This window comes from Macadamia integrifolia, chromosome 13 (genome assembly GCF_013358625.1).
Source record: "Macadamia integrifolia cultivar HAES 741 chromosome 13, SCU_Mint_v3, whole genome shotgun sequence".
Taxonomy (NCBI): Eukaryota; Viridiplantae; Streptophyta; class Magnoliopsida; order Proteales; family Proteaceae; genus Macadamia; species Macadamia integrifolia.
In genome coordinates, this window is record NC_056569.1 from 15,593,099 (window position 1) to 15,608,439 (window position 15,341).

Here is a 15,341-nt window from a genome sequence, read left to right on the forward strand (position 1 = left end):
GCCCCTAACCGTGCTTTGTAATTATCTATAGAACCATCAGAACAACACTTGAGGTGGAAAACCCACTTACATCCAATGTCATTATGGTCCGAAGAGGGTGTAACCAAGGACTAGGTTTGGTTGTGAAGAAGAGAATTAAATTCGATTTTCTTTCATTGTCATTTGCTAAGGCAAAGATTTTAGGGCTTGTGATTAGCATGTCAGTTCAGTGGTGTCATCACAAGGATTTTTTGTTGCCAATAGATTAAGCCAATCCGACAGTCGCAAGTATCACTTGTCCGTGAACGTTTTGCCATGGGATGAACAGCACATGGTGTAACGGAAGGAGCAGAAATGGGCAGGGAGGGTCCAAAGGAGAGGGATCCGAACATGGTGGATTAGTAGGCCTTAATGACAAGGGCATAGGCGCCAAAGTGGAAGAGATGGGTTGAATCGAAGGTGTAGGAAGACAGAAAAAGAACAGGAGGAGCAGAGTTAAACCAGGAAGCCATAACTGAGATGAAGAAGAAGAAGAGGACTGAAAACAGAGAAGGGAAAGATATGCTCATAACAAATTACATGACATGAGATATACATCTTGTTAGAGGCAGAATTAAAGCATTTATATCTCTTGTGCTGAAGAGAATAGCAAAGGAACGGACATGGTAGAGAGCGAGGCTCTAGTTTGTTAGAACTATATGGTCGTAGTCGAGGATAACAGATGCAACCGAAGGTACGTAAGAAGAGGTATTCTAGTGGTATACCAAATAAACGCTGCAAAGGATAATATATTATTTGCTATGAAAGGGAAATGCGACCTATTGATTAAGTACACCGAGGTGAAAAAAGCATAATTACATAATTTTGATGGCAAATAGGCATGATACATAAGAGCAAGTCCAACCTCACAATGTAACTGGGGCTGCACATCACAATGTAAGAGTTGTAAAGGACTTAAGCTAGTAGAAGGTGAGAGTTGAAATGGCAATCTATGACTTTAGAGCACTTATATCCATCCCATATAGAGTATTGGTCCTGGTAGAATAAGAAGCTGAAACTGATGGAGAAGATAACCTACCATTTTGAGTGACTGAATGTCCGAGTCTATATTGCCAATCAATAGCCGGAGCTCGAAGACTAGTGCAAGCAATAGAAGTTGAAGAATGAGAGCAAGACAGTGCCATCAAATAGAGGCCGTTGCTATTCTGGCTATTGTATAGAGTCCTCCTCCTCTCTTCATCCTTAATAAGAAAGAAGTTAGAATAGAACTCAAAGTAGACTTTATTCTCCATTGCAAATCGATTTACATAAATGAGATTGCAGTGAATATTGGGAACACAAAGAATGTTAGAGAGATTTTGTCACACCCGCTCCACCCTGTCTTATATATATATCAGGATCTCTGTAGCAGTACCTTAGCCATCGCAACCATCTAACAGAACCAATACTAAAATCAATTGCAACATAAATGATAAAAAAAGATATCAATCTCAGTTACTGGGGAGAATCTAAGTGTTAGTTATACTATAATAATGAATATTATCTCAATTATAAGTACTTAAGGCATAATATAATATCCATATAATAACATCCAAAAATACCGAAATAGATGACAATGGATAACATCATCCTCGGCTCACGGTGCCATGTATACACAGATGTCACATGCACAATCCGAACCATGCTTCTCAGGCTCCGGTATCCACTAGTCCCCCCCCCATAGTCCGCCATGGAAGAGGACGTGTCGATACTCATCGGTAAAACCATATCTGCATTATCATCTAAAAAGAAACACACATGTGGCGTGAGCTAAGACTAACTTAGTGAGAAATGGGATTCATGCAGGCAGTCACATATAATCTATGATGTGAGATGATGCATTTCATTTTATTATTAATCACCTAACATACAACTAAGTTGGGTTCATGTTGCTACGACACATTAGGCAGTATCCCTAGTCCCAAAATCGCCATCGGTTATCCAACAATACAAACCCTAGTCCTTCTAATTCCCGAATGCGCCCTTGGTCACCCACTAAACCCCTAACCCCCTCCTGGTAGCCACAACACCGGAATCACCATTGGCCATGTTGGGCTTTTCGCGTTATAAAAAAACATCGTACCACAGAAGTGACATTCCAGAAGGGTTCATCGAACATACCATGGTGGGTTATCTAACACCTCACCTCTATTGGCAAAGGATCGTAGTACATGGTAGTATACCCACAATAATATACATGCCTTTCATATTGATATAGTTAATATGGCCATACAATACCGAAATTCCCATGCATCAGTCACACTGCATTCTATGTCCAATAGCAATAGATAGGGTTGTAGATCACCCTGCCAAAACATCTGCCTTAATGTCTTCTTTTAACGCATTGATGAAACAACTCACCTATTGACTAGGTGGTAGCTGCCCCACCTTAGAAAACAACCTATCAAATTGTGTCTGATAATCACGAATTGATCCACTCTACTGCAATTTTTCCAACTCACAAAAAAAATATCTTGAAATTGAGTTGGTTCGTACCTCATGTGAAGCCCCTAAAAAAAGTGCTGCCATGTCATATCACCCTCTTCTTGTCGAAATAGCTGAAACCAAAGTTGGGCAATCTCCATCCAAATGAAATAAAGCGAGTGCAACCCGTTCCTCCTCCAGTGTTTGATGGAACTAGAAAAACTGCTCTGCACGTCACTTCCAGCTTGGTGTATCTTCCTTCCCATTAAAATGTGGAAAGTCCAGCTTTATAAGTTTAAGAGTGAAAGAATGAAAAGACTTATTCTATCAGCTACCCACAGTATTAGTAGGTCAATCCTCACAGGTTGGAGGTGGAATGATGGAGGTCGCCCCTACACGTTCCAGATCCGTTGTGTGCAATCCAAGCCTTTCCAACACCTCATTTAGCTTGTTCATGATTAGTTGTTGGCCTTGTGTGAGAGACTCCACTTCATCTTCCAATTTCTCCATCCACTCATCCATGCCTCAATTCTGATACCAGACTGGTATGTGCATGCTCTGTCCACATTTTCTTATTGTGAAGAAGGCAAAGGATATAACAACGGAGAGATTTTAGAAATGGTTGGTGTAATTAGGAGGTCGCCTATCCTCTTTTCTCAAGGAGAATTTGAAGGAAATCAACACATACCTCTCTCATTCCCAAAATACCAATAAATAGGCTAAATAGCCGTTACATGCCTTCTCACATTTCTCTTATATGAGTACAACTACTCTTACTAACTTACGTGATTACACCAATAGTTATTCATTATTTAATGACTAATTAGTTATGATAGATACAATAACTTACTCACATTCTCCTACCCTCTCTCGTAACCCTACCTATTACTATTATAGCTGTCCATGGCGTGAATGTAAACGGACTAGGCTTAGGCCAGATTAGGTAGGCCTAGCCCACACATTTTCTATCTATACTTTTGTGCTCGAGCCAAGAAATTGCGTCCTAAGTCCTAACCAGCCTGCTATAATATTTTAGGCCTTCGGCCGAGCCAGGTTGACCTGTTATTCGACATTGTCCATCTGCATGTTGTAATTTTGTTATAACAAAGAATAGTTTCAAATGGCATTATGTTAAAATATTACCTAGATTAATGTAAAAAATTTAAACTTAAGCACTATCAAAACTCATTTTACAAGTAACGTACGAAAATAATATATAATATATATATATATATATATGTATAAAAGGATTTCAATATCAATAAAGATTCTCAAAGTTGACTAGTCATACATCAATTTAATGTGATATAGAGTACACTGAGAACATTATAAGAGGAAGAATAAAGATCTAGAGAACTATATAACTAAGTGTTACTCAGGCCTAGCCTTATATATGGTTCAGGATCAGGCTAGGGCCAGCCTGGCCCTAAATTTTTTGGCTTTTGTTGTGCTATGTTGCTTGGGCTAAAATCAAGGGCCGAGCTGATCGGGCTATGGCCCACCCAAGTTGCATTTCTACTCATATTGTTTGGTATGGTCTATATTTTTGCAATAAGTGGTTACGTAATCCCAAAGTCTTTAATAATTCCCATTTTGATTATTGGTGGCTCAAATTTTTAGGACACAGTTTACCAAGTGGTAAAATTTTGTGAACAGAGTTACTAAGGTTCTTTTTTCATATGTAAATTTTTAATCTAAACAGAGTTTACTAAGTGGTAAAATTATTGTAAGAAAAATTGGGATAATGAGAGACAAAGATTGCCAAGTGGAAAAATATAGATCTGAAAATTCAGGATTATGACTAAGCGCACAATTATGGTTAGAGTATCATAAGAATATATGCGCCTACATGGAGATGAATGCAAATACAAAAATGAATATTTGACTGAATTAAGCTATGGCATTTGACTCGGGGCTAATCTGAACTATATACTATCTATCCAATAGACAAAAAAATCTATATCATTATTCCTCATCGAAAAATGAGGATGGGCCTCTTTGATAATGCAACTCAAATGACATTTTTGTGATAGAAGATATAATAATAATAATAATAATAATAATAATAATAATAATAATAATAATAATAATAATAATAATAATAATAATAATAATAATAAATAATAATAATAAATAAATAAATAAATAAATAAATTTTGACAGTTTATTAAGTTTTGAGCTTCCAAGAGGGTATACTAATACCTCTGTTTCTATCTATCTCCTCGCATGAAATAACCGTTGGTTTAAATCATGGTTCGAGGTATCGGTATCGGATTATCCATTTCGTATCTATATAGCTAACCATCAATTTCGATACCTGATCTATCCATATCAATATCTTATTGATTTCTAATATAATCCATACCTAATCTAATACCGAGCACTAAATCCATGGCTTAAATGGTAAATATGAACATTCATTCTTAAAGAAAGAGTCACTTCACTTGGTAATGCAATAAAAAGAGGCTAGGGCTTCCCGTCCCCATCAGAAGTCAAGCATTGTTGCGTGAGGAACAATTCCCTCCAAAATTCGAAGTGAAAGCGACTTAAGTCGGCATTTCATGTCAGACATTTTCAAACCACTAATCCAGGGTGATGAACACCGCACATTCTACACACACAGGATGGGAACCTTGTAGGATAATTATTGATCATGTAATTTTCCTCCTGGAAGACGCTTTAAATTCTAGATTCTGAAGCATAAGTATAGTTGACCATTTACTTGCTTCACAAGGTTCCTTATTAGGATGTGAACTGGTTCAGTTTTGGCTATCCGGATGTGAGAACCATGGACTAATATGGATGGTTGGAGGTGTATGTCTGGATGCTGTCAGTCATTTTTTACATGTTAACGTGTAGGAGAAGGTTTGGATCCATCGAAATCATATGGTCCATCCATATTAACATTGGTATTGGTTTCGTTGACTGTTGGGTCAAGACCCATGTAACCTCTCAACTATCAAGAAAGTCCATGAGAATCTTCTCATGAGACCCACACGGAATGAGATCCTCTCTAGCACGGGAGTGTGCCAAATGTATAACCAATGCCTGAGATTCCTTTGAGATGTCTGCATGGCACTGTTAGTTGTCAAATGTGCATTGGAGAGTATCTACCCCCGACTCAGGTGGCTATATGTCTACTTTTATTTTTGATAGGTTCTATGTGTATTGTATTTACAACTTTGATTCCAAAATTTGGGCTTTTGCATGCTCCAAGAATCAATGAACCATGCTTTTTTGTTTCCCCTTTACCCGAAACCAATCTATGCAATCATATAATTGAAAGATACAGGATTCTTTCAGAGCTTAAAAATAAAATGCTGACTGAAATATTTCAAGTTAATTAAAAAAGTACATAAATAATTTGACCAACGAGAATATCTTAACACACGTGAAAAAAATTTGACCACTACCTAGGCTGCAGCCAAGTAGCAGCAACCCCTGGTAGTAGCCATTGCAGTTAGGGAAATAGAATCCCAGGGACAGGTGAAAAATACCTTCCTAGGGTAGAATTTCTGACTTACCCTTGGAACTCAATTTCCTTGGCTGCTATCAGGGGTGCTTGCAACCCAAGTAGCAGCCAACATTCATTACGTGCACGCGCACGCACACACACACACACACACACACAGAGAGAGAGAGAGAGAGAGAGAGAGAGAGAGAGAGAGAGAGAGAGAGAGAGAGAGAGAGAGAGAGATTTTGTATAATAATAAAATCATCATATATATTCCATACTAAAAGGGCCACAACCTTCACCAGACCTGACAGTGGCAGGAACCTTGTGTACTGGGTATGCTGAAAAAGGGCCACGACCCATGTAACCTATCAAGTAAGTCCATTTTTATACAAACAAAAGCCTACTATAAATAAAAATAACAATGTTACCAACATAAAACTTCATTTCCTTCCTCTTATATTTTTCTCTTCAATAACTCATGAAACTCCTTAGAACACACTTCTTTTTTATTACTTCCCTCCTATTTTTGGTCATCATAAAAATATCAATGGAATAATTTATTTTCACTAATACACAAGTACCACCTCTGATTTCACCTGTATAATTACCTTCTGTTTTGGTTGTTAGCAATTTGAGAGACCCTTTAATGAAGAAATGGAGACCCATCAGCATGGACCATGAAATTTGGCATTAGCTGAGGAGGGCTTGCTCTAGCATGATTGCCTTGATCATAGGAGATTAGTGAGGGACTATAGTATTCAACTAGGTTTGATGTGTCCCTTAAACTATTAGAACTATCATGCTCATTTTGAATAGGAAGAGAATCCTTCACAACTGAACCACATTGCCTAGGTTGTGTTTGATAGAACACTTTGGACACCACTAATTCTCCATCCTTCTCCTCTTCATTATTCCCAAGGTGGTATTGGTGCATCACCCAATTTGTCTTCTCAGGTTTTCTTTGTTTTCCATAGTTGGTGTAGAGTACAAGTATCTTCTTGTACCCGTTCACCCTGCCACCCACAAAAACTGGCCTGGTCTTGCCTGTTTTGTGCCATCGTGTCTCGCCACCATTGGCATCTGTGTGCACCTTCCTCCTCTTTCGAGTCCCCGTTGTGTATGCTTTTGAAGGTCGATGAAAGAAATGACGAATTAGTCCATCTTTGTTTACTCCTGTATGAACATAGAAAGATATCATGAATCAAAATTTATTTATTTTTTTGTTGGAGGGGAGTGTGCAATATCATAAATCATTTCACTCATTATATGAGCAAATTCTGCAATTACAATGTACAAAGAGGGAAATATTAAAATCAAGATGGAGCAATTTGAAATCCATGCATACTACACATTCTTATTAGTAAAGCTTTTTTGTTTAAAAAAAAAAAGCCCGAAAAAGTAGTGAAGCTCCAAGTCATCATTATTTTCTTTATTTTTGTTTGCTCTTTTAAACAAGCAAGATGACCAGTGGTTAGTTATTATATATGTAAATATAATTCTCCTGCAAAATGAAAAATTTGGTCAAGAGTAGTAAACTCATTACAATCACTATCCTAGTGAGTTTAGTATCAATCAAGATGGCTCTGTGTGGTTGCAATAGAAATAAAAGAGGGAAAGTGATATCAATTTAAAAAAAATAAAATAAAATTTTTGTAATCATGATTATGGAATTACTTATTATTATTATTTTTTAACTAAATATAGGAATCATAATTTTCAAATAGAATTCTTATTATCCTTCTTAAAACTAAGTATTTCGATTGTTTAAATATAGTAAAGTCTAATTAACAGATTTGAAATATGTTGGACTTAGTTATATAATGATGTTAGGTAATGATTACAAAAGTTTTCACTTTAGTTTTGATTTTATTTCACTTCCCTTCTCTTTATTTCTCTTCCAATTAGAAGAAATTGATTTGTATGTTGAAAATAATCCAATATTTGGAAACTATGAAACCTCTGATGCCTTCATATACCAATTAGGCTTCTTCACCTAATAGCTTAAGTACTTAGGATTAGACACTTCAATTTGGTATCAGAGGCATTATTCCCACTTCTGGTTATATACAAGTGTATAGTCACCCAAAAAAGGGGCTACATATGCTTGAGCACTGCCACCCAAAAGAAGGGCAACACATGAAAGATATTGTTGGGAGTAATTCTTACATTGAAAATCTCAAAGATCTTGAATGCTTTCATATACTGATCAGTCTCCTTACCTAATAGCTTAAGTTTCGATTGGACAATTTAACAATCCATTGTATATAAATATATAAATAAGAGTAATCCAGTGCACGAGGCTCCTGCTATTGCAAGGTCTGGGAGGGGTAAGTGTGTACGTAGCCTTACCCCTTGCTTCGCAGAAGAGGTTATCTTAATTTTCCAATGGAAATTTACATAAGAGGAAGGGAGAGCTTCTTTTGGTAACTCTTCGACTTTGAATGCCTTCATATACTAGTTGAGCTTCTCCATGCAATAGCTTAAACTTATAAAATTGAACATATTGACATTGAATTCTACTATCATAATGATGGATTTTTAAACAAGAGGAAGAGGTCATATTTTTCTTTTTGTTTGTACCAAGGCTTCTTTCAGTTTTGTTGCATATGAATTGAAAAAACATTTCTTATGTGGAGTGGGAAAAAAAGACTATAAAATGGCAAAAGATGTATCAACATTTTTATTTTTAAGTCTTTGTAAATCCTGACCTTTTTTTTTTTCATCTCTATTTATTGATTTGTTGCATGATATTTTACAAATTTATCCCATTATTTGTATTAGATAAGAGTTTATCAGAAATTGAGATTCTTCTTTACACCCAAACTTGTCAATAAAAAAAAAAAAATCCAAAAATATGATACACTTCTGTAATACTAAAATGTGCTTTTATAAGTAGATTGCTTTTATATATTAGTGCTTAGATGGATCACATAGATCAAGTAGCCATTTTACATAATGCAACTTTCTGATACAGGAAAAAATAAAAACCTTAACAAAAGTAGGTATATTTATTCTTCATAGTCTTAATAAATCGAGGGCAAACCTCAGTGCAATACTAAGGTTGCTCCATTGCGACCTAGTGGTCGTAGGTTCGAGTCTAGAAACAAGACTTTATGAAACGTAGGGGTAAAGTTGCGTACATTATAAAGAAATGACAAGAGGGTGTATAAAATATATTATAGGATTTAATTCTCTTAGGGCAATATGGAGAACTCATCAATAAAGACTGGTTATAACCAATCAACAGAGATGATAAGAGGAATTGTTAATGTAGCCTTTGCAGCAACTTAGATACCTTTTAAAATTCAGCGATAATAAACATTTTTCATTTATGGATCACATTCGTATTTCATAATTTTAAATAGGAGTATTTAACAAGATAACACGATATCTATATATATATATATACACACAAATAGTTACACATATATGCCATATACCATGCAAGACCCGGATACACATAAAAAAACTCAAATAAACCTTAATATGTCACACCAAGACAATCCACCCTTCTCACACTTTATTTTAAGATAACACATATAATAATGGATTTGCCTAAATGACACTTCTATATAGATTAATTTAGAATATGACACCTTATCTTAATTTACCTTTTGTCTTATTCATATTAAATTTAGGGGGATAAAAAAGAGTTTTCAAAATAATTTGAAAGTGACTTATTATTATGTCATAAAAAACTAATTATCATTAATTATCTAGATATTTTTACAGTACATAAGTGGCATGACATAATTTCTCCCTTTAACAAAATATGTTATACTTAAAAGATTAAAAAAAAAAAAAAAAAAACAAAATTATTTGACACCTTAAGGCTTAAGGGGTATCAAGAAGGAAATCTCTGAAATAAAATCTGCAACAACCAGCCTAATTTCTTTATTTTTTAGTTAAAGTCTAAAAAATAGTTACATAATTTAAAGTTTGTTTGGTTTTGCATGCTGACTTAGGGCACCTAACATATCGTGAATTGAAGACAAAATTTGCCACATTTGGGAACAAAAGACCGTTAATCCAATTGCAATATACTGGTATCATGGACATTTATGGGTTGTGGTTTAGCCACTCCAATTATATATTAACAAATCAGAGATTTAAGAGGTAATAAAAGTGAAATTAATTGGGTTAAATGTGAAGATTCATGCATACATGCCACATAATAATCACATATTATTGTGTGCATGCATGTATCTAAACCGTGTACATGTTTAGGGTAATGGACTTGGATCCTCTGTGGCGCAACATGACGTCTAGCGTGCATTTAATGCCCAAAAACGCCTTGGGCTGTGTGCAATCACCTTGGATTTCGTGTCTAAGAGTTTCTGACGTCCGGACACCCTGTTACGCCCTAGGGTAATAGCAACCCTTATCCACAAAGCTATGAAAACTGAAAAGCCAATAATGTTAATTAATGAAGAGTTTCTCACCTGGTAGCTTCTCTGGGTGAGTGTAACATATCCCATTCTCCCCATCAAGGGTAGGGATGAATTCATCAATGAGAGGGTGAAGCTTTTGAATATCAGCACGCACCTTCCCCTCCAGATGCTCGAGCAGCTCCTGGTCGGTCGGATCAAACTTCACTCCGGCCGGTAAACCTGGCAACTCATGAATTCCTCCCCCCTAATTTCAATACAAAATTATTAAGAAAAAAAATCAAGGCTGTAAAGAGTTATCCTCCCCACATGGAATTCCACCATCTAAAATACGGATAAGAGCAATTAATGTATAATTAATTCATGATTTACTACACAATTGACTATTGGATCTCATGCGGGGAGAGGATTTAGACTCGTAACAATGTAATTTTGTCTTCATGATTAAGGGAGAATGAGGGAGTAACAGGGAACCTGTTCTTGAGATGAGATCCGGTGGCCACATGAAGGACAGATGGTGAAGAAGGTTTGATCATCGTGATTGTCAGGAGGGAGGAGAACCGCTGTGGGTGACGGCGAAGAGCTTTGATGATCAACAACAGCTCTGTCATCGTCACAGTCATTACACCATGTCATCTCCTTCCTCTTCTTCACATTCCCATTCCACACTGAACCTCCCTCCCCTCCTTCCGTTTCTTCCACTTCTCCAAAATAAGCAAAATTTCATATGTGAGAGAGAGAGAGAGAGAGAGAAAGGAAAAGTAGCTTGTCTCTTCTAAAGAATGTTTCCTCCGAGCCCACTTCTTATTAGATATTAAGGGAAGGAATTGAGTTCTGTCTCCACCTTTTTCCCCTCTATCTATGATGATTGAATGAGATTTAACATAGCTCTCTCCCTACCTCTTAGATCTATGTCTCTTACTCTCTCCTCAAAAGAAATAATTATTGTCTTGGAGAGAGAGAGAGAATTATATCACAACAGCAAGCAAAAAGAAAGAGAAGCGAAGGTGAAGAGATTGAATTTTCTAGAGATATAAAAAAAAGGGTAAAAAAACAAAAAAAAAGAGAGTTCCTTGGAACTCAAGTTTTGTGATGCTTACATATATATAACTGTGGGAGAATATAATTTGGAGAATTTCGAGTTCCTTTTAACTGTCCAAAGGTGGCTCTCATGATCTGATCTCGTCTGTAAAAAAACATTCTCATTAAAGAAAAGAAAAATAAAGAACAGCGAAAGGTGTAAATTAAACCTACATAAAAAAAGTGTTAGAGTGGAGAAGGGGCAACCTGATTCTTCTTGAGATGTAGAGACGTTTCAGTTTCACCCTCTTCCAGTCTAGTTCTCTCCTGCTCTGAGCCTCGAACAGACAGTGATGAGAGAGAGAGAGAGAGAGAGAGAGAGAGAGATTGATTTCAGCTCCACTGTCACCCTAAAGTGTCTTTAAAGCCATACATATATACAATCGGAAGAAACCCTGATAATTTTCACAAGAACTTACCAAATAATTCTGTCATATTTATTCCTTAATGTAGACTCCTCATGTCCTACAAGAATGAAGAAACCTCCTCACAACCTCCCTTCCCTTTCCTAGTCTTCTACCTATCCTTTCCTAGTCTTCTACCAATCATTTATGTGTATAGTACGCGTATATCAGAATGAAGTAATGATGTAGTCAATAGCCAAAAATCCACCTAGGGAAATCCGCAATCGGATTTCTTGTGAGAGATTTTCCCGATCCTGATCCTTATGTTCACATAGATCTGTTCTATCCTCTCCAGTGCATCAGTCCCTCCAACGCACATTGGACCGCTAGTAACATCAGGGCCTTCTATGGCAGCCCCTCCAGCCATTCTCTCTCTCTCTCTCTCTCATTTTTGTTGGGAATTGACAGCAGACAAATATATAAGATTGGCTTGTCAAGGAAGCTACGCCACCGAAAATATTGAAAGGACATGGAAACAAGCTTATTTTTACGTTTAGGTTTAGGGGTATAGCCTTTTAAAGGATTAATGTGGGAGTGTAGCGAGGAAGTGTGTTTGTGTTTGTTGAGCTCGTGTTTGTTAGGGTGGTTCTGGATTTGGCAAAGAAAGTTAGCCCGGGGCTTGCGGTATGTCTAATGGATAATTGGTTATGGCCTATCTTCTTCTGCTTGTGGTTCATCGTGTTACAAATTCATTAGGTTTTAAGTCTAAGTCTATGCTTGGCATAGTAGGAAGAGTCACCATATTAGATTTGTTCTTTTTTTTTAGATTAAAAAAATCTGATAAGAAGATGGATTATGGTTTAGTATAGAATCTAATCCACACAGATGGAATCCACCATAGAATTGATAATTAGTAAATTTTGTCTGTGCTGATCAACCCCGTGTGAGAATAATTCTCATATGAGGACTTGATCTGCTCTCTAAAACCACAATGCTTGGGATTAAGCATAATGAGTTTTCATTTATGAACACCTATAAGATGGAGGGTCAAACCAGAAGAGTAGAAGAAAGAAATCGAAGGCCATCAGTCATTTACGCACACTAACTTATCATGCAGATTGAGTCAAGCTTGTAATACACTGTACTAGAGATTGTGAAACCCTGCCTTAAAAGCAACGAAGCTTCATTCATGGAAATTAAGATGGAGTGGCGACTTGATTGTCTTGGTTCGCTTGAGTAAATTTCCTAAGGTGAAGGTGGCAATTCCTTATTGCTGTCAACTGACACACGACCAACTCATCCTTTCAGGAATGAAATAGGGTTGGCAAATTGGCAATTATCACTTTAAATTTTGACCCAATCCGGTCAGTTCAAATGCAATGCTCTGGGTTGGTTCCGGTCCGATGAATGTTTTGTAGATTCATGAACCATGATAGAACATTGATCATCATCCATGACCATAGGCCATGATGTTCCATTACCGATGGACAAATATTCTTATCTACTCATCTATTCAATGTTGGAATCCGGCCTGCTATTAAAGGGGGTAATTCCGTTTTCCAGAGCAGAGATCTACAGCTCAAATTAAAAACCATGAAACAGATAGGTGACAAATTAAAATTGGAACTAGCTCAATTTGCAGAGTTAGAAGCCTTTGCACAATTTGTTATGATCTCGATAAAGCTACTCAGAATCAATTAGCAAGAGGTCAACGATTGTGTAAATTGCTCAAACAATCTCAATCAGGCCCTCTCACGTACTTACCAATTCTTTTACTAGTGCATGTCTAGATCCTCTCCAACCTTCCAACCCCTTCAACATGCATTCGATGGCTAGGAATATCTTGGGGTGGGAATTAGATCCTCTCAACTGTGTCATTGCGTATTCGACAGCAAGTAGATCTGTGCTCAAGTGCTGCCAGCCATTCGATGCACCCTGGACACGCTGTGCAGGTCCCCCATCTGTCAGATGTGCCATGCCTAGTGGTGGTACATTTGTCCACATTGTGGTGCCACTTGTTACATTGGAGATGGACTACACTCTCAAGGCTAAACTGTGCAACAAACCAGACATTCATTCGCATTCCAATTGAATTTTTAAAATTGGCTCAACCGCTGGACCTTTTCTTTCTCAATCCAAATTCATTTAGCCTTTGTCCAATTAAATAGTACCGTTGGGATGGGACGGAAGGAAGGAAGAACAAACACTAAAGTATTTAACAAACAAAATTCTTAAACTTTAAAAACTTTTAGACCCTTAATCTAACACATTGAGTCTTATTTGACATTATCTATCAATCTTGTGTCACACTGAGTCTTATTTGACATTTTAACCCAAAAAAAAAAAAAAGAAAGAAAGAAAAAAAGAAAAGAAAACAGCCTTTTTTGACATTTTGACCATTTAATTCTTTTATTATTTTTTTAAAGCATTCAATTCCATTAAATATCATATTTATTATTAATTCAAAGGTAATGAATTATTATTATTATTATTATTATTATTATTATTATTATATTTGATATAGTTTCTTGTGGTCATTCCGCCCATGATGCACTAGTCGTCTGTGCCTCATGGAAAGATAAATTAGCAAATCCAATTATTGAATAGGACATCCTTACTTTTAGGTTTTCTATCTCGTGCTCCATGCTCTCTTGATTTTCGTGGTTCTTGAAGTTTTCTCTGCTTATGCAGGTTAGGGTTTCATATTTCCCTATATTCGGATTTCTTACCTTACGATTGAGTCCTCCATCCTTTGAGCGAATCCATGGTAATTAGAGATGGATCTTTTTTCCCGTGGATGGTTTTCTTTTAGGCTGTGTTTGGTAGCCAAGAGAAGAAAAAAAAAAGTAGACTTTTTGTATTTTTTTTCCTTGGATTAAGAATTTTTCTTTGCACTTGGTATGTCTTCACCTAAGAGAAGATTCTCCTTTTTAATTTCACAATTCCCAATTTTCTTTTGCTCCCCCATAAATTTTCTTGCCAAAAACACAAGAAAACATGAGAAAATATGAAAACATAATAAGACAAAAAATGAATGATTACACAATGATTTCCTATGTGTCTATCTTTCTCTTAAAATTCAATTTTTTTTGAATTTTCTTCTTTCCTTTCCTTTTCTTCTCTTGGTAACTAAACATACATACTCTTTTTATTTTCTCACCATTTCTTCTCGTTTCTTCTCTTTTTTTTTTCTCTCTTTTCTAGATTCTTTTTTCTTTTCTTTTCTTCTCTTGGCTACCAAACATAGCCTAAAGATTTTTTTAGGGATCAACTCTGCATAGGGTTTGCCTACTGCAAATCTTTGCAGCAATCTAGATCAGATTTTTCTAAGATCTACAAGATTTTCTGGAGCGTGCATTGTCTTTACTCATTGAAAACTCAAGATTCTACACAATACACTTCCAATTCAATTTTTGATTCTGCTAGTATACCATTGACACTAGTTTCAGTAGCCAAAAATCGGAATTGCAATAGTCAAGCCACTCTTCCATTAGGAAAACATCAACGTGTAGGCACTAAAATTTGACCCCTGAGAATTGTCAAATGGGGTTGTGGGAGAACAATACAAGCGTCGTGCTACTAGGTGAAGCGGTGGAGTACTGCACCCTAGATGGCGAGAGTTCAGTAGCC

The 15,341-nt window shown here is 36.5% G+C and overlaps 1 protein-coding gene across 1 annotated transcript; it reads right to left on the bottom strand.

Moving 5' to 3' along the window:
• Positions 1-6,323: 6,323 nt before the first annotated feature.
• LOC122059358 (NAC domain-containing protein 73-like) lies at positions 6,324-12,105 on the bottom strand. The gene is made up of 5 exons (XM_042622093.1): positions 11,575-12,105; positions 11,388-11,473; positions 10,762-10,988; positions 10,342-10,534; positions 6,324-7,072 (listed from the first exon to the last, which is right to left on the bottom strand). The coding sequence occupies exons 2-5, from the start codon at positions 11,458-11,460 to the stop codon at positions 6,543-6,545; spliced, it is 1,023 nt and encodes a 340-aa protein (XP_042478027.1). The 5' UTR covers positions 11,461-11,473; positions 11,575-12,105; the 3' UTR covers positions 6,324-6,542.
• Between the last annotated feature and the right edge of the window lie 3,236 nt (positions 12,106-15,341).